At 33.9% G+C, this 17,870-nt stretch overlaps 3 protein-coding genes and 1 long non-coding RNA gene across 10 annotated transcripts in view; 3 read left to right on the forward strand and 1 right to left on the reverse strand.

The window, feature by feature from the left end:
- The window catches only part of LOC149730813 (phospholipid-transporting ATPase ABCA3-like), a 24,671-nt gene extending 13,065 nt beyond the window's left edge, over positions 1-11,606 (forward strand). The window contains exons 20-38 of one of the 2 annotated variants that reach the window (XM_089883937.1): positions 382-464; positions 827-1,023; positions 1,482-1,606; positions 2,141-2,247; positions 2,802-2,898; positions 3,407-3,511; positions 3,745-3,867; positions 4,416-4,608; positions 5,082-5,286; positions 5,725-5,938; positions 6,429-6,581; positions 6,894-7,060; positions 7,657-7,791; positions 8,112-8,309; positions 8,849-9,036; positions 9,529-9,699; positions 10,124-10,299; positions 10,520-10,608; positions 11,032-11,606. In XM_089883937.1, coding sequence (XP_089740063.1) covers positions 382-464; positions 827-1,023; positions 1,482-1,606; positions 2,141-2,247; positions 2,802-2,898; positions 3,407-3,511; positions 3,745-3,867; positions 4,416-4,608; positions 5,082-5,286; positions 5,725-5,938; positions 6,429-6,581; positions 6,894-7,060; positions 7,657-7,791; positions 8,112-8,309; positions 8,849-9,036; positions 9,529-9,699; positions 10,124-10,299; positions 10,520-10,608; positions 11,032-11,193 — 2,888 coding nt within the window. In that variant the 3' untranslated portion in view covers positions 11,194-11,606. The remainder of the gene's footprint in view (positions 1-381; positions 465-826; positions 1,024-1,481; positions 1,607-2,140; positions 2,248-2,801; positions 2,899-3,406; positions 3,512-3,744; positions 3,868-4,415; positions 4,609-5,081; positions 5,287-5,724; positions 5,939-6,428; positions 6,582-6,893; positions 7,061-7,656; positions 7,792-8,111; positions 8,310-8,848; positions 9,037-9,528; positions 9,700-10,123; positions 10,300-10,519; positions 10,609-11,031) is intronic. The other variant, XM_089883938.1, reaches the window with a different exon arrangement.
- Positions 10,279-16,466, reverse strand: LOC149730814 (uncharacterized). The gene is made up of 2 exons (XR_016385640.1): positions 16,328-16,466; positions 10,279-10,689 (listed from the first exon to the last, which is right to left on the reverse strand). It is a non-coding gene; the product is annotated as an uncharacterized LOC149730814 (long non-coding RNA).
- On the forward strand, positions 11,615-13,620 carry LOC149730815 (succinate dehydrogenase assembly factor 2, mitochondrial-like). Its single transcript, XM_089884102.1, has 5 exons — positions 11,615-11,752; positions 11,814-11,944; positions 12,070-12,216; positions 12,678-12,791; positions 13,406-13,620. Exons 1-4 carry the CDS (start codon positions 11,627-11,629, stop codon positions 12,748-12,750), a joined length of 477 nt encoding a protein of 158 aa, XP_089740228.1. The 5' UTR covers positions 11,615-11,626; the 3' UTR covers positions 12,751-12,791; positions 13,406-13,620.
- LOC149730816 (short transient receptor potential channel 4-like) overlaps positions 14,657-17,870 on the forward strand; it is a 16,147-nt gene continuing 12,933 nt past the window's right edge. The window contains exons 1-2 of one of the 6 annotated variants that reach the window (XR_016385624.1): positions 14,657-15,596; positions 16,429-16,681. Coding sequence is in view for 5 of the 6 variants with exons in the window: in XM_089883977.1 (XP_089740103.1) it covers positions 15,519-15,596; positions 16,429-16,681 (331 nt within the window). In the remaining variant the exon portion in view is untranslated. The remainder of the gene's footprint in view (positions 15,597-16,428; positions 16,682-17,870) is intronic. The other 5 variants (XM_089883977.1, XM_089883976.1, XM_089883975.1 and 2 more) reach the window with 5 other exon arrangements.

Below are 17,870 nucleotides of genomic sequence, written 5' to 3' on the forward strand. Positions count from 1 at the left end.
AAGTGTCTTGCTCAAGGACCCATACACACACAATAGTGGCAGCAACCGGTCTTGAACCCATTACCTTTAAGTTGAAGTCTGGTGTCCCACTTTGTCACTAGTTATATAACTTAGCCAGTTTATCTGTTTGAATTGTTCAACCTGAAATCATTCTGTATGCATAGACACCAAACCTGGGGTAACAGCGCAGGCAGTCTCTTGAAATTGGTAGGCCTACCTACCCTGCCACCAAATTTGTTTTATAGGAATGCTTGTTTAACTATTCCAGCCTTCCTGTATTTTTAAAAGTTTTTCTCCTATCTGTATGTACTATGAAATTTACCCATCTTTAACTATGCAAAGGATTGCATACACTCCTTAATTGTCGTTCTGTCATACCAGGTTCATCGGTTTTCTTGAAAAATAAGTTTGGTGTTGGATACCATGTTGTGCTTACCAAGACTCCAAGCTGTGATGTTGCTAAGGTAAAATTTCTGTTTTATATTCAAATTAATTGCCAGTTTTTTTGGGTTTTAGTTGGAAATAACTCGAAAATCCTTGAAGCGGGTTCCGTTATTCACAGTAGGTAAACGTCTTGCTTTTTTCAACTTGCTCAAAACAACACGTAACTCAGTTTAGTTCACTCTTGTATATATTATGTTTACTATGGACCACTACACGCTTATATAGTTACAACTGCAGGACGTAAGACACACGCAAAAAATAATATAAGAATTCTGTGTTAAAATTTTCTGTGTTATAAGCATTTGGTTACTCAATATATTTATCTATATTTCCTTTTTATTTTATTTGTTATTTGCCTTTTTCTATTTTCTTTTTTTTTCAGGTTGATGAAATATTTCGATCCCATGTTAAAGAGTCGAAGTTGGAACGAACGGCTGGAGGAGAAATTTCTTTTGTTCTCCCTTTTGATTCTTCTTCATCCTTTCCTAAGCTCTTCCAGACTCTTGAACAGGATGCGGGAGCGCTTGGCGTCACCAATTTCGGAGCAACTGTTACAACTATGGAAGAAGTATTTCTTCGGTGAGAATAATTCATAAATTAGACGATTTATGTAAAAAGATTAATAAGATCATGTATTTAAAAAAAAGACAAGTTGTTTAAAAAAATTAAATGAATTATATTTTTAAATGTCAAAAATAACAAATAAAGTGTGTTTAATTTTGGTATTTTGTTGAAAGTTGTTTGGACAGTTGGTTTAGTTGAAATATTTTTCTGTAGATAAAATGTTGAATAACAGTTGTAAATTTGTTTGAAATTTTGACAATTGTTTTACTATATAAAATATATTTTATTTATTTCTTTTACTATAGTAGCGAAAAATTATCAAATTTTATAAAAAAGCGGAGAGAGGAGAATTATTAAAAAGTATCACACTATGTAAAACAGAGTAAAAACTAAGAAAAGTCTCAGATAAAAGCTGAGCTGATGAACCTAGGATAGGCCATATCCACTTTAAATGAATCATTTCTCATACATAGGGTCACTGAGGATGCAAACACTGCAGTACAAAGTGTTAGCAGAAGATTATCTTTCTCTAAATCGGAAGTTGTACATGGGTCACCTAAGTTGGGTAGTGCGCCTACCAATGTTGTTCCATCGAAACGTAAGTTGGTTTTTAACTAGCAAAACAGATGGTCCAGAGCTGTAACTTAGAGGTTTGCATGCCTGCCTGTAACTTTAGAGGTTAGAGGTTTAAGACTCATTGCTGTTACCATTGTGGGTGCATGCGTTTTTGGGCAAGCCCTTAACAGCAAATGCTTCAATTCAGTGGTTACTGATGGGTTGTCTAAATTGTCGGCCATACATAAAAACAATCACAAACAAAGTTACATATATGTTACTTTGTTACATATACACGAAAAAAAAGATGTAAAAAGTGGACACAAGGTGTATGAAACAGAACCTCTGTTAAAAAGATTGCTGTTTTTGGCCCAAACACGGATAACGCTAGTTATATTTATTTAGTAATATGAATTGGTTTATCTTGCACGTTCTACCCAAAGTATTACTCTTTTTAACAAATACCTGAACCTGTTGAGACATTTGCAGTGCATTTTATTAGGCAATACACAGTGACCAACACCTACCAAAATTTAGGTATTCTTTCGTAATTAACCATCTTGTTCCATCTATACAGAATACTTGCATTCTTCACTCAAATACAACGATGGTGTTGCTCTATGGTTCCAACAGTTTTATGCCTTACTCATTAAACGACTGTTGCATTCAAAAAGAAATTACAAGGTCATTACTTGATACTTATACATACATATTAATCATTCTTTTTTTAGCAGCTTATCTGGTATAAAACACATAGTGTATTTTTGAGGTTTTGCCAAAATAAAAAGCGTGGTGTATTTTCTAAGTTCTGTCTGCCGTCTGGCAAGAGTCTTAAATCACACTATGCTTTTTGTATTGCCGGATGACAGATAAAATGGCGAAAATACACTACGTTTTTATACCAGATGAGCCACTAGAAGATTATTCACATTTTACACTATGCCTGGTAACAGAAGTAACAAATTACGTTCTGTTGCCAAATATTAGACGAAACATCGTAAATACACTACGTTTTTGATCAGATTAGCCGCTAAACATTATTTACACCATGCCTGGTAGCAGATTAACAGACTACATTCTCTTGCCGAATGGCAGACGAAACGTCAAAAATACACTATGTTTTTTATACCGAATGAGCCGGTAAAAGATTATTTTCATTATGCCTGTTAGCAGAAGTAACAAATTACATTTTTCTGTTACCCGCAACGAAAATATAAATAATTTACATTCAATCCCAGGTTGCTGTTGCCCAGATATTGGTTCCAGTTTTCTTTGCAATAATTTCAATCATGAACGCAAAGTTTCCACCTTTTGAACAAAAGAACGTCCCACTTGGTAAGAAAAGATTTTGTCTCTCATTTATGTCGTTACCTGGTTGTTCCTGCCAGTAGGGATATGCTTGTCTCAAAGATTAAGCCATGCAAGTCTAAGTCGGAGCTCTCGCGTAGGAAAACTATAAAATGCTCATTAAAATACGAAAATTTCTCATTAAAAAAACTACATGATACACTTTGGGTAATGGGACAACCCTAGCCCAAAGTCCTAGGACCCATGGCGTGCCACCCTGGGAGACCTTAGCCACATAGAATAGGATACATAATAAAATGAGTAGAAAAACTGGTTCAGGCAATATTTTCCAATACCATCTGAAATAAGTGCATTGATAAAATATTGTATAGTGATATGGTATGCCAGAATAAATACTCACAAAAAAAGTAAATTAAAAATAAGACTTTTGTAAAAAGGATTAATTTCTAAACAAATTTCTGATCAAGCTAGAATAAGTATTTTTGGTTTACATCCACCAAGTTCTATTTAACACCGCAATATCTTTTTGTTTCAGATCTCTCTGTTGATCAGTATGGTCCCAACAATGTGTGGTACAACTTTACCCCAAATTCCCCTCTATCTGCTGACTTGAGCCAGTCCTACAAATCTGCTTTTAAAGGTTTGTTTCGTTTAAATTGTTTTTTCTTAACAGCAGGGTATAGGCTATTTAAGCATAAAATTGGACAGGTAAAACATAAGATGTCAACGTTGTTTAAAAGTTGAGTTGAAAACATATGGTGTCATAGCAGACAGGTGTATGAAACGGAACACCCATGTTATAACACATGTCGTTTTCCCATTACTCAAAAGCAAGTTACCTTCATTCATTCATATCGTTATTCATTATATCAGGTTTGGAATCAGCATATGAGGTTAATGAAGACATTGAGTTATTTCTTGCCAACAAATATTTAAAGGAGGGTGGAGACTTTAACACGGAGAACCTGATTGCTGGGAGTTTTCTTACAAATACAGGTATGTAACTTATAACTGTTTTAGAATAATAAATTCCGCGAATCTGACCCTGATCTGGTGCTCATATAGTTCAGCGAATTGCATAATATAAATAAAAGATAAATATTTTGCCTAAATGGCACCGCAGTCTTTTATTCAAACAGATACAACGCATATGTAACTTGTGTGTTTAAAATTTTCCATATTGGCAGATTTAGCAAGGTCAATAAATTCTTGCTAAATGGAATACGAAACGTTGGAACAAAATTAACATTTTAATAACGGAAAAGCAAACAAAATTGTGTTAAGTTATGTCTTGTAGGAAAATGGTATTTTGCTATATAAAACAAAACTGTTTGTAAGTGGTTAATTTATATAAATATTGTCTAAATTAAAGTATATAATTATTCATTACTAATAAAATCATAAATATTTTTTGCTACTTATTTTGTCAAATTTAATGAGCGTTTTTTTTCGATTTGTGTATTGTTTTTTCGATTTATGTATATTTTAGAAATCGTACTTCAAAGCATAGTTAGTCAATACACTGCACGTAACTTTTTTTTCAGCCACAAATACATCAAAAAGTATAGCTTGGTTCAATAACCAAGCATACCACACACCAGCTTCTACATTGCTGTATATGGACCAGGCTTATATAAGAATGGTTGGTGATGGTGTGTATAAGAATTTTACAATGGAAATATGGAACTCTCCACTACCACGCAATTCAACTAATAGAGTGCAGGAACAACTGCTAGGGTAGGTATTAAGTTTTTAGTCTGGCACATTGGTTAGCGCCTGCCTCTTACCCAGAGGTAAGGGGTTCAATGCTCGTGACTGCTACAGTTTTGGGCGCTCGTGTCCTTCGGCAAGACACCTATTGGCAATTGATTAAACTGAGTGGTCACTGATGGGTTGTTTAAATTACCAGCTATTACAGAAAAAATGATCACCCATAAAGTTACATACGTGGTAACTGGTAAGCTTGCAAGCAGTGTATGAAACAGAACACCAGAACAAACTTAATAAAAGTCTGTGTATTCTAATTTATGCGGGTGAGGTCCTATAGCAAGGACCTCCGATTTAAGCCATAGTTGGCCCAAAACCCCAACACTCAGACTGCATGTGTTTTTACAAATTGTTTTTTACGAAAACTTATAAGTTGCTTACACATGTAATAAACTTTATACCAGTAAAAAAGGGAAGTCAACTAATAAAAACTGTATTTTCAGGTCATTATCTGGCTTCCTGATTGCTTTTAACATCGTTCTTGGATTTTCTTTTCTCGCTGCATCGTTTTGCATCTTCCTTGTAAGAGAGAGAGTCGACCGATCTTCTCTCCTCCAAGCTCTTGCCGGAGTTGATCCCGTTTGCTTCTGGATGTCAACGTTCACATGGGATTTCATCAACTTTATCACTCCGTGCTTGCTCACTATGGTTTGTTTTTGAATTAAACTTCTGCTAAATATTTATTTTCATAAAAAAATAAAACTTAAAATATATTTTTTTAATTTTTAATTTTATTTTTGTTTATAAACTTTTTATTAAACTGAAATGAATGTAAGTTATTTATCCTATTGTGAGGTTACAACCACAGTCAATATGTCAACATATTTTTTGATACACCTTGTGTCTGCTTACTAACTTATTTACCCTCGCGTGGCAGGAAAAGACAGTTATTAGAACATAGGTGTTCTGTTTCATACACCTCGTGCCCGCTTATGAGTTACCACTTATGTAACTTTGTGGGTGATTATTTTAAATTTTTAAATTTTTTTGTTTTATATATACCCACTGGGTTGGAGCAATTGTCGTTAAATGTACAAAAAAACATCATAGTCTAGATAAAACACATTTATAACGAATTTTTCACAGATAATGTTTGCTGCCTTCAGTGTGACCGAATTCACCAACCATGCTGGCATTGCAATACTTCTATTCATACTTTACTGTTGGGCTTCCCTACCCCTGATGTACGTACTGTCCATGTTCTTTCAAGTTCCATCCACAGCTCTTGTACGAATCACTATACTTAACATCATCACGGGACTGGCATCTATTATCACTGTCAATGTGCTACGATTACTTTGTAAGTATATCGATTTTTGTACATTGTTTGTAGTGTGGCTTTTTGTATATTGTTTTAATTACAATAGTGGTTAGACTGGTTACACAAAATCATTGCATCATTTGCTATCATTGTGGATGTATGTGTGTTTGGCAAGAACCTTAACTTTTGATTGAAAGTTATATTTTCTGCTATATTCTGCTTAAGTTCCGGGCAATACACTAAAAAGTAAACCCATTGTTTAATAATGGGTTAAAAATTGAAACAAAATGCAATTAATTATTAATTCTATTTTCTCATCCCATTTGGTAGTAAACAAAAAACATTCAAAGAATTATAAAACGGTATCCTCAGGACTCCCATAGACCGATGTTAATTGTTTAAAACATATTCGGGATGTTTGGATATTATGCGCTAAAGGTGTCCCATCTTACCCTGCAGTTAAAAAATGTTAAAAAAATGAACAATTATAATGCTGTTTTATATTACCAAAAATCTATATTCTTTCCAGCACTAAATAAAGAAGCGAACATTCTTGACTGGGTGTTTCTACTCATGCCACAATATTGCTTGGGTCAGGGTTTGGCAGATTTGTATGCAAATGATCAAATGGTTAATATTTGCACTTCAGATCCATTCCTTGAAATCTACTGCAGAGAGATGGGTAAGAGACATGCTATTGTGATTGTAAAAAGAAACATTTCTTATGTAAAGTCTAAAAAATTTCCTCGATAATTTAAAAAAATCTCATAGTTTAAAAAAAGTTCCATAAAATCTATAAAACATACAAAAAGTTCAAACATTTTTCACAAACTTTAAAACTTTTTCCTGAAGTGTTAAAAGTGTTTTCCTTTTTTTTAAAGGTAACTTGGGCTTGGCACCCTTGTATTTAAGCTTTGATTATACTGTTACGAGAGCCATACCATAAATATAAACCGAGCTAACAAATGAAGTCCTAATATTTTAAACATCACAGGATTTGACTTTCAAACCAACTTCCTTGCATGGAAGCAATATGGAGTTGGAAGATTTGCGACTTTCCTTGGATCACAGGGTGTTGTCTTCTTTATTATTCTCTTCATGGTAGAGTTTGATGTTGTACAACGTGCATGGAACTCATTCAAGATTAGACACAACAGCACGGTACGATTTTATAGTTTATGCTATAACACGGGAAAAAAAAGCATTTTCTGTCTGTCTGCTAGGCAACCACGCTAATTTTCTTCCAATTAAATGTGAATATGTTTATGTTTAAACTGTAAACAAGTTTTAATAACTGTTGTTTTGTCGCAATATCCTGTCTTTTTGTTTTAAATGTTTCCAAGAGACAAATGGGGTTATTATTATAGTTTGTCCGGCACAGTGGATAGCGCGCCTACATGTAACTATGGGGTTAAGGGTTCAAGGCTACCCACTGCTACTATTGTGGCCATATGTGTCATTGGGCAACACACTTAACAGCAATTACTTCAAACTATTGATCACTTATGGGTTATTTTCACATAGAAACAACTCTCTTATACACCTTGATTGCTGTAACTTAGGATAAGAACTGTCTAAACTGTCCTAAAATAAAAAACTGGCTATCGCAAATGCGATTTTTTTTAATAAATTTTTTAATTTGAAAAAAAAATACAAAAAGGAGGTAGAGGGTTCACCTTATAACCTCCCTGGTTGCGCCACTGTTATTGCTGCATAAACCAAGTCACCAGATCCAGACATTCAACTTTTATTTTCAGCAGAAACCAATGATGGCTGCGTTATCAGCTTTGCTTGAGGATGATGATGTAGCAGAGGAGAGGGATCGGATCAACAACACTGATCTTCCAAATCTAGTCGTCACTGATCGACTTATCATAAAAAATCTTCGAAAAGTAATTTTCTTACTAATTTTATTTTTAAAAAGATTTCGAATTTTTTTTTTGATTAATTCTTCGAAAACAATTTTTTAAATTTTTTAAACACTATTTTAAGCATATTGCTAATTTAAAACCTCTTGTCCCTATTCTGTAAAAAATATATAAAGTAGTTCAAAATATAGTAAAAAAAATTATATATGTATCTATATATAGAGGTTTTAAATCTAAAAGATATATAAATAAAATTGGAAAACATTATAAAATAAAGAAAAAATAATATATATTTATATATCTGCATTTTGCACCATTAAAATTTTAATCACTTTTCAAACCAGGTTTATAAAAGTGGTTCCACGTCTCATGTAGCGGTTGACCAGTTATGTGTTGGAATACCAGAGGCTGAATGCTTTGGTTTATTAGGGATAAACGGAGCCGGCAAAACAACAACTTTTAAAATGATAACCGGAGATTATCGACCCACAAGTGGAAGTGCTTTCCTTGATGGATATGATGTTAGGACTCAACTAAGAATGGTCAGTTGTTTTTATTTACATTACTATTATAATAACGCACAATTTTGTTTCTAAGTTTAACTTAATTAAACATAAATGGTCGTTTGTTTGTCTGCTAGGAGTAGCGCCCATGCTTTTTTTCGACCACGCTTTTAAACATTTTTTTTATTTAAATTATTTGGATTTTCACTGCATAAGGTATCTGTTAATGTCACTGTACCTTCCTGTATCCTAAAGGTTACAGGTTTAAGGCTGGTCTGTGTTACAAATGTGGGTGATTTGATTGTCCTTGGACAAGACACTTAACTGCAATTGCTCCAACCCAGTGGTCCATTAAGCGTTTGTCTGCCATAGAATAGAAAATCCAAAAAGATTGATCACTTTACATATGTGGTAACTCGTAGATGCATCTGTATGCATATATGGTAACATTTAAGCGTGTACAAGTTGTATGAAACAAAAAAAAATATTAAAAAAAACACATATATTATTGCCTTGCGAGGATAAAAACAAGTTGCATTCATTTATTCCCCATTAATAATTTTTACACACTTTTTCAGGCTCAACAAAGAATGGGATATTGCCCACAGTTTGATGCTCTCATTGAGCAAATGACGGGCGCTGAAACCCTTCGTATGTTTGCCCGTTTACGTGGTGTGCCTGAATCTGATATACCGGCGTGTATCAATAACTTGGGTAGGATCCTTCACTTCAGCGAACACATTGACAAACCTTGTGAAACATACAGGTAATTGTCCCTTACTGCAGTAGTTGTAACTTAAACAAAACCAATTGTGAATTTTTTAAAAAGTTTTTTTTTACCTAAAGAAATGAAGTACTATGTGTTAGGATGGATACTAATACCCCAAATTATCTCGTATTTCCTTATCGTGTTTGATTGTTCGATTTACAACGCTCTTTTAGAGTTGTGAAGATATGGTTATATAATTTAAATATTCTGTGTTTTCTACCTAATTAGCAATAAATGAGACTTTAAACATGGACCATCCCGAATTTGTATCTGTTATGTTTTTAATATTTAAAATAAAAGTAATATTTTGTTTTAAACAATAAAATTCAATTAAACATTTACCACGTTTTTGTTAAATAAATTAGACGATTTTTTTATTATTTACAGTCCTAATAATAAAATTAAAGTATACTTTTATCATGTTTTTTATATAAAAAAAAAAAAAATATTTTTAAAAGTAATATACTTTCTTTTTTTTGTTTGTACAAGTGGTGGGAACAAACGAAAGTTGAGCACGGCGATTGCTCTCGTTGGTAATCCTCCTGTTGTCCTCCTGGATGAGCCGAGCACAGGGATGGATCCTGGAGCAAAGAGGATGTTGTGGGATGCTATTGCTGCTGTGAGGAGCAGTGGGTGCTCTATTGTTATCACATCTCACAGGTTGGAATTGAATGAATAAATAGATAAATGAATAAATGTAACTTATTTGGAAATAAAATTAAACGTATTTTTTTGGAAATGAAATTAAATGTTACTTTTTTTTAAATGAAATTAAATGTAACTTTAAAAAAAATAAAATTGTGTAACTTATTTATTCTTGTGGAGGGAAAATTAGGGTTGTTTGAACTTGTGTGTTCTGTTTTACACATTTTGGCCAGCTTATAACTATAAGCTATCACCTATGTAGCTTTTTGTAGTTGTTTTTATTTTGTATGGCTGAAAATTTAGACAACCCATTGTTGACCACTGGGTCGAGCAATTGCGATTAAGTGTCTTGCCCAAGGACACATACACCCACAATGGTAGCAGCGACAAGCCTTGAACGCATTATCTCTTATATACTGGTTCCAATGCTTGTTTTCAGTATGGAAGAATGTGAAGCACTTTGTACAAGACTAGCAATCATGGTGAACGGAAAACTACGATGTCTTGGTGGACCTCAACACCTTAAGAGCAAGTTTGGTGAAGGTTATACAATTGAAATGAAAGTGAAATCAAACCCTGGACTTTCTAAAGTATACATGGAAGACAATTTCCCAGGTTAACTTTATTATTTAGCAATTGGGTGTAATTTAGTACAAGTTTAAATTTAATAAGACAAAAAATCAGACATTGTTATTTTATAAAAAAAAGTTGCATTTAAAATACATTTGACATTTAAATTTGTTTTGCATTAATTTTTTTTCATGTCTTCAATTTTTTTGCATTTAAATTTTCTTTTGTATTTTTACCAAATTTAACCCGAAATTATTGTAACTAGGCAGTACATTAAAAGATGAACATCAGGGCCTTCTCACATATCACGTCCCTCAATATAAAGTTGATGGTTCAAATCTCAACCTATCTATGGTAAGTGATAAGAATTTCAATGTGCAGCTCGCGTGACAAAATCTGCAATTTGGCCCGTGTAAGGAAAAAGGTTGCTGACTCCTGCAATAAATATTAACATTAAAATTGTTTTATGACAGTTTTTATTTAGATTTTCAAGTCGATAATTTTTCCTAGGTGTTTAAACTTTTTTTTATTATTCTTTATGGGTGAGGTCCTTGTCAAGGACCTGGGATTTAAGCTAGATTTGGCTCATTACCACAACACCCGGAAAGCCCATGTAAGCCCTTCTTGTGAGCGGTGCTGCGACACCGCATATTGGCACCATTTTTTTATCCTCGTGTGCTTACGAGTTACCATACTTTTCAACTTCGTGTATGATTTTTACAGAACATAAAAATTGTTTTATGAAAACTTTTTTTCAAATGAAGTATTTTTCTCTAGGTGTTTGAACTGATGGAACAAGGAAAATCTGAGTCAAAAATAAGCGATTACACTGTATCGCAAACCTCATTAGAGCAAGTGTTCCTTAGTTTAGTTCGTTGGCAACGAGAAGCTACAGAAGTCGATTTATCCTCAAGTTCTGCCAATGAAGCTACAGCATAGTTTAATTTCTGTGTTTTTATTTGAAGACTACAATTTTATTTTATTGAAGTAATAAAAAGCATGATGCAATTTTGTTGTGTGCAATCAGAAGTACTACTGTGAATTCTACACACTTTTTGTTCCTTTAGTAACGTTTTCTGACACTTTACACTTAGATTACAGTATTTGTATTGTTGTGTGATGGATTATTGTCATTGTTATAAAATTATCGCCTGTGCAGTAAGTCACAGATTGAACTATTTTATGTTGTATGTATTAAATATATATACTGTACTTAAGTGTTATATGAACATTGAAATCATATTGTAGCGTTTTTTCACAAGATTCCATATAATTCTTCGTTTAGATTTTACCGGTTTTACGAGCTGTTAAATAAATGCGTGACACAATTACTAATTTGTTTCCACATTTAGTGCGTTAGGATTGTTTTATAATGTCGGTAGTTCGTTGTACTGTGGTCTATAGAAGTCTAAATCGTGGACTCTCTGTAAACCGCTTCAAAAATTCACAAACAAGATCAAAAAGTGAAAACACCTCATCTGATGTGAACAATTTGTCTGTAAGTCAAATCAATTATTTATTTATTTGCGACATAAATTCATTTTTCTTGAATATTTTAGATTCCTGAGAAAAGTTATGCAAATGAATCGATTACGAAAAAACGAGCAAGACTTCATTGGCAAAGTAGAAAAAGGGGAATTTCGGAAAACTGTTTGATATTTAGTACCTTTGCAGCAAAGTATCTAAACAGGTGTCATATTTTATCCTAATTCAACTTTTTTTTATTGATTTGCATATTTGTCTGATTTTGAAATATTGGGTGTTTTTTCTAGTATGAGAACTAGCAAAGTTTCTAACCTTTGTCAAAATTTTTAGTTTTTCTCCAGAACAAATTGAAATTTACGATAAAATCTTAAACAAACCAAACAATGATTGGGACGTTTATTATTGGATGGTCGGAACAAAGAATGTTCCGAATGAATACCAAAGTGAAATAATGGATATGTTGCAAGAGCATTGTAGGTATGTATTCTGCTTTAAATATTTAAGCAGTATTTGTTTAAAATAACAAGGACACTTACCCACTAGCATACAGCGATTGCTTATTAAATGCCTCCATTTTCTGGTCTGAATATATTTTTTCCTTATGTTTTGGGTGTTTAAATTCATTGTCTGTGTGTTGCTATGTCACGAGCCTGCCTCTAAACCAGAGATTACAGGTTAAGATGCTACCATTGTGGGCGTATGTCTCCTTGGGTAAAACACTTAAATACAATTGCCCCAACCCAATGGTCACTAATGGGTTGTCTAAGTTGTCAGCCATACAGAAAAAAATACAATCACAGTTGAGTTACATGCATGGTAACTCTTAAAAAGGCACGAGGTGTATGAAACAAACCACTCATGTTATAACAACTGTTGTTTTCCTGCTACTTAAATTAAGAAAGTTTTTATTTGTGATTGTAATATTATTTTGCTGCTAGAAACAACAAAAAAGAAGAGAGATTTATTCAACCAGCTCTTGAATATGAACCCGTGCCAGCTAAAGAAAGTTAAAAAAATTGGAAAAAGTTTCTTTTATGAACATCAGCACTCATGTAAGGAAGTTCTATGTATTGCACTGTTAGATTTTCATTTGCATAAACATTTTTGCTCAGTTTTATTTATATTATATAAAGATCTTAAATGGCTGTTTTATACTACAGCATTATCAATAAATGGATTTTATCCAGTGTGTACGTAAATAACGACTATCATTTTACTCTTATTTTGCATTCTTTGCATATGTATCTGATCACCATTCACTAAATATGAAAACAAAATAAATGAATTGTAGTAGGGCGGGGTAAGATGGGGCATTTTTATCGCCTTATTTGGTAGTAAACAGAGAATATTTACAGAATTATATAACTTTGTCCCACTACTCCAAAAGGGCATGTTATATCATATATAACTTATATGATCAAAACACGATCAGGAAATAATATTTTTGGTAGTAACGGTGTATCTCACCCTACTATAGCAGTGTGGGGGAAGATAGGACACCGTTTGGTTCTATTTTTTAAACAAACAGCGAATACGACTCCTGTTGTTATTTCAAATTGTTTAAAACGTGATCGGGATGTTTCGATATTATGTGCTAACGGTATCCCATTTTACACCACAGTACTATATGTCAGATATTTTTTAACATTGGTTTTACAACACACAGTCAACCAGAAGAGGTGCATTTGATGAGTTTTAAAACTGCCAGGTGAAAAATTTGCGCTGTTTATTCTTGCTCTACAATATATTGTGCGAATATGAATAAATATTGTGGTAACAAAATACCTTGTTTTGGTATTTTGTTTATTTTGCATATTATGTTTCAGGTTATTTTCAACATTTTTTGTTGTATTTAAAAGAATACAAAACCATGTTACATAACGGAGTCAATTTTTGGAAATTAATTAAAATCTAGCAGTTCGCTTTTATATACTTCGGAAGTATATTGTATAATATGATATCATATTTGTAGATAGTAAGTTTTTGAACTGTATTTACAATTTGAATGAATAAATGAATGGACACATACGCCCACAATAGTAGCAGCGTCGAGCCTTGAATGGGTTACAGGCAGGCGCGCCGCTATGCCACGGCGCCGGTTAATTAAACGTATTTGCGTCACGCAAACGGGTATATAGTACTGTGGGTAAGATGGATACCGTTGGTATTTGGTTTTTAATAGAAAATACCATGCACTGTCGCATGAACGATTTTTTTACTTCAGCGTTTTCTTTACGGGATATTTTCAAACGCTGTTTTAACGACTGTCGTTTGCTGTTAATTTACTTGTCTTCGTTCTTTAAAAATATAATCTTTGTTAAAAATATAAAACTCAACCTGAAACTTTATTTTTACTGGTGGTTATTTTCTTCTTAAACGACGTTTTAAACGCGATAAAGTACACGACTCAATTTTTATTTACGCTTGGTCTGTAAGTGTCAATCTCCAATGCGTGATTTCCTGATGAAACCGCTCTATACGTTTATATTGCGGTTATAGTCGGTATATCTGCGTTTAGTCTATTCAACGAGGTTATAATATGCAGATGTGGAATATCTCTTCAACCTAGCGACCTGCATATCTCTCTAATTCTTTGTACTTTCAATATAGTTTGGCGGATGAGGAGTCACGAGAAACGTAACGTTTGCCTTAGTATTTGACGAGGTATCAGGCAGTAGAGAAAACTGTAACTGCCAACACATTGTTGGCATATACGTTTCGTGTAGCTATGATTATGAATATGAATAATTTACTGTGTCGACGTTGTGCAGAATGGCTTTCATGCAATCTTGAATTTGTTAATGAGTGAAGTAACATAAGCTGAGCGAGAAAGCAGCATATACAATAGAAACGCCTAAAGGTACCGCCAGCAGAATTTTTAGCCGTTTTTTTTTTTCAGGAAATTTGGTACAGTAGGCCTACAGGTTAAATAAATAGGCTACCCAATGGCGTAAATATGATTAAATTTTATCTACGTTGCGCCAGAAAACAGTTTAATTGCTGAGAAAATTATGCGTTTTTAAAATTTTGGAAGGTGGCAATTTGTGGAAAATACCAAAATTTACGAAACAAACACGTTTTTTTGGGGGTGTAAAAATTACAGGTTCGGTTTAAAATATGTGAAACGTGGGCAAAAGGCGTTATATGATATTGTTTAGTTCTGCTTCGTTGCAACTTAAGTTGACCCAATACATAATTCGGTGTTCGGTTCAAAACAGACTGTAATGCAATATAGTGGTACGTGAGAACAGACACGTATAGTTTGTGATTTATGCAGTTGCACTGTTTAACGATAAATCAGGTAATTTCAGGTCGCATTCTACCTAAAACTACTTTACATTTGATCGTGAACTCACTCATTAGTTCTGGGTTGAATTAACATTTAAATGCCCATATAATCGTAACCGTTACGCACGTACAAAACTACGTGATTTGAACTCGCAACTTAAACTTCAGTAAACTCTTTCCAACGCGCCAGACGCATAAACAATTTGTATAGGCGCGGAAATTTGCCGATGGTTGAAAGAAACGTTTTTTAAGCCACGCTTCGTGTTAATTTCCTCAAACCGCAACGCTGCGTCATCCACTAAGTCACTGCACGAATTTCAGCAGTAGCAGCAGGCGGACGCACAAGATATGGAAAAGCAAACATACAAACTTCATCTGTGTCAGTTTGCCCTGTCCTGTATTTTAGCCATTTTTACATTACCTTAGAAAGTTAAAAGAATGTTAGAAAGGCCTTTAGTGGTTTAGGATTGAGTTGGTAGTAGCCGTATACAATGAGCTTACCACGGAAGAATATGCCTACCGTGGCGTCCTTAGTAGGCATATCAAGTCTCGACGAGACACCTCAGCAGGTAAATTAAATAAAAAACTAGAAATTTCTTACTTTTTACTGCCGTATGCTGCTATAGATTTTCGAAATGTTAATGTGACGGCATATCTGTGTCTCCTATTATGTATTTACTATTCTATTTTTAATATATAACAGTCGGAAACTGTTGGTTACCATGTTTTTGTTAAGCTTGTGCTGTTTTAGTGACGCGTCCGGAATGTGTTAATAAAGCTTGGTTTAAAATAGTTTTCACGCCCCATTATTATACTAATCAAACAGACCAGTAAATGCAAATTCTCTGCTTGTATTATGAGCGAATGAATTTTTGAGTTTCTGGCTCAGTTTAGAACGTAAACAGCTCAAAATAAACATGTGTAAGATCATTTTTGCCATTTTTTGCAACCACTATTATGTATCTCACGACAACAATAGTAAAGTCACGAGCAACCAGTTATACAACAGGTCAAACCAACAATCACATATGATATATAGGTCTACAAAAAATGTACCGTGATTTATAATGCAAGAAAAAACACCAATACAGTATAATACCCCCTTGTCGTTTACAAATCGATGATTTAAATACACGACGGATGTAAACCTATACACTCCTGACCGCAGCTTGTGCAATTCGTCATACATAAGTCAAAATAAGTTAAACTGAATATATAGACATTCTATTGTTTTATTATGACTAAAACAATCGCCACAACAGTTTACGTTCACAGTAGTATTATATGATGCTATACAAACCTTTAGTATTATGCGAGAGAGTTTCTGTATAGTTTGCATGAACAAGTTTTTAGCTCGCTGTATTGAATGCCATATAAGGAAAATGTTTTTACTAATTACAGCAAGACAGTAAGCACAGCAGCACCCAACAACTGCCAACATTCATACCTCTACCTGTGTTTCGCTTCATTGGACCGAACTCACCGCCAGCAGAATCGACTCCTGCGAAAAGCAATGTCAGCAAAGAAAATGGGAAAGCACGGAGAAACACACTAGCTTCGATATTTTTCGGTGATTCGACGCCGGTTCGATCTTCCAGCTTTAGCCAGCCTGAATCAAAGTACGTGACGTCACCGCTAGTGACGTCAGAAGCAGGTTCGTGTGGTCATATATTTTCGTAATATATTTTCGTGTGTGTGGTAGCAAGTAGTTGAACATTGTTTACCTTATGTTCAAAATTGTTCACCTTTCTTCGATTAAAAGTTGCTAAAAATAGATATTCTCTCGCGCACTCGCGTAACCAGCATGGTCTCGCTTGAACACTGCTGGAAATGACGTCATGGTTTTCAAATTAATTCTCGGACAAATGATGTATTTGGGAAACGGCTGCAGATTGCGCCTTCTGTCATAACAGTAGCGCTTGAGTTGCAGTGCCAGGTTGTCAGACAGTTCTGACAGACAATTGCATAATGAAACAAGTGTGAAATTTAAGTCGCTAAACGAGCATGTTTACAATTATGTACAGTTTTATTTCGAAATTGTTGGGCTGCGTATTTTGTATTGTATTTTGCTAGTTAAGTTTACAATGTCAATTCAAACTGATAACTAAGTTTCTGCATTTTTGTATCAGGTTATTTCCATTGGATATATAATATTTTGAATCATGGCAATAACATTTGAACATATTTAAGCATATGAGCTTAAGCTTAGCTGAAATACGCAGCAATTTCTTTGATCAACTTTATCCGACCGATTACGACCACGCATAATATAAATCTGTTATTATATATACAGCATTTTGTAAATGCAACTAACCCATTTTTCATAAAACTCGCTCTTGGTCGTATAATAATGTACTGAACTCGAAATCAGTGGCGAACTTCATAATGTACATACTCTTTCTGTGTTGCACTGCAGCTGCACATCGCCGTTATAAGCTTTCTGCGCCGTCTCAAATTACAACGTCACAGTACTTTGACACCTAATTAATTAGGCACTTGCGCTTGTTATTCATCTTAAATATGTTTTGGAGTTTTAGTTCTTTTTTACTATTATGATAAAGGTTATACAGAACCTTAGACAGTATTAGAACACTATAATGCGAGGTCAAAGTATGTATAGTTGGTTGGGGTAAAATGGGACAACTTTTCATTCTATTTTCTCGTTCCATTAGGTGGTAACAAAAACATTCAAAGAGTTTTAATACCGTATTCTCTCGACTCCCATAAACCGTTGTTAAACGATTAAACACGATCAGGATATTTGCATATTATGTGTAAAAGCTGTCCCATTATACCTAACGCCAAAGGACTTCTAAATCTCTGATATATTAAATTTTGTAAAT

This window comes from Ciona robusta, chromosome 9 (assembly GCF_009617815.1).
Source record: "Ciona robusta chromosome 9, ASM961781v2".
NCBI lineage: Eukaryota > Metazoa > Chordata > Ascidiacea > Phlebobranchia > Cionidae > Ciona > Ciona robusta.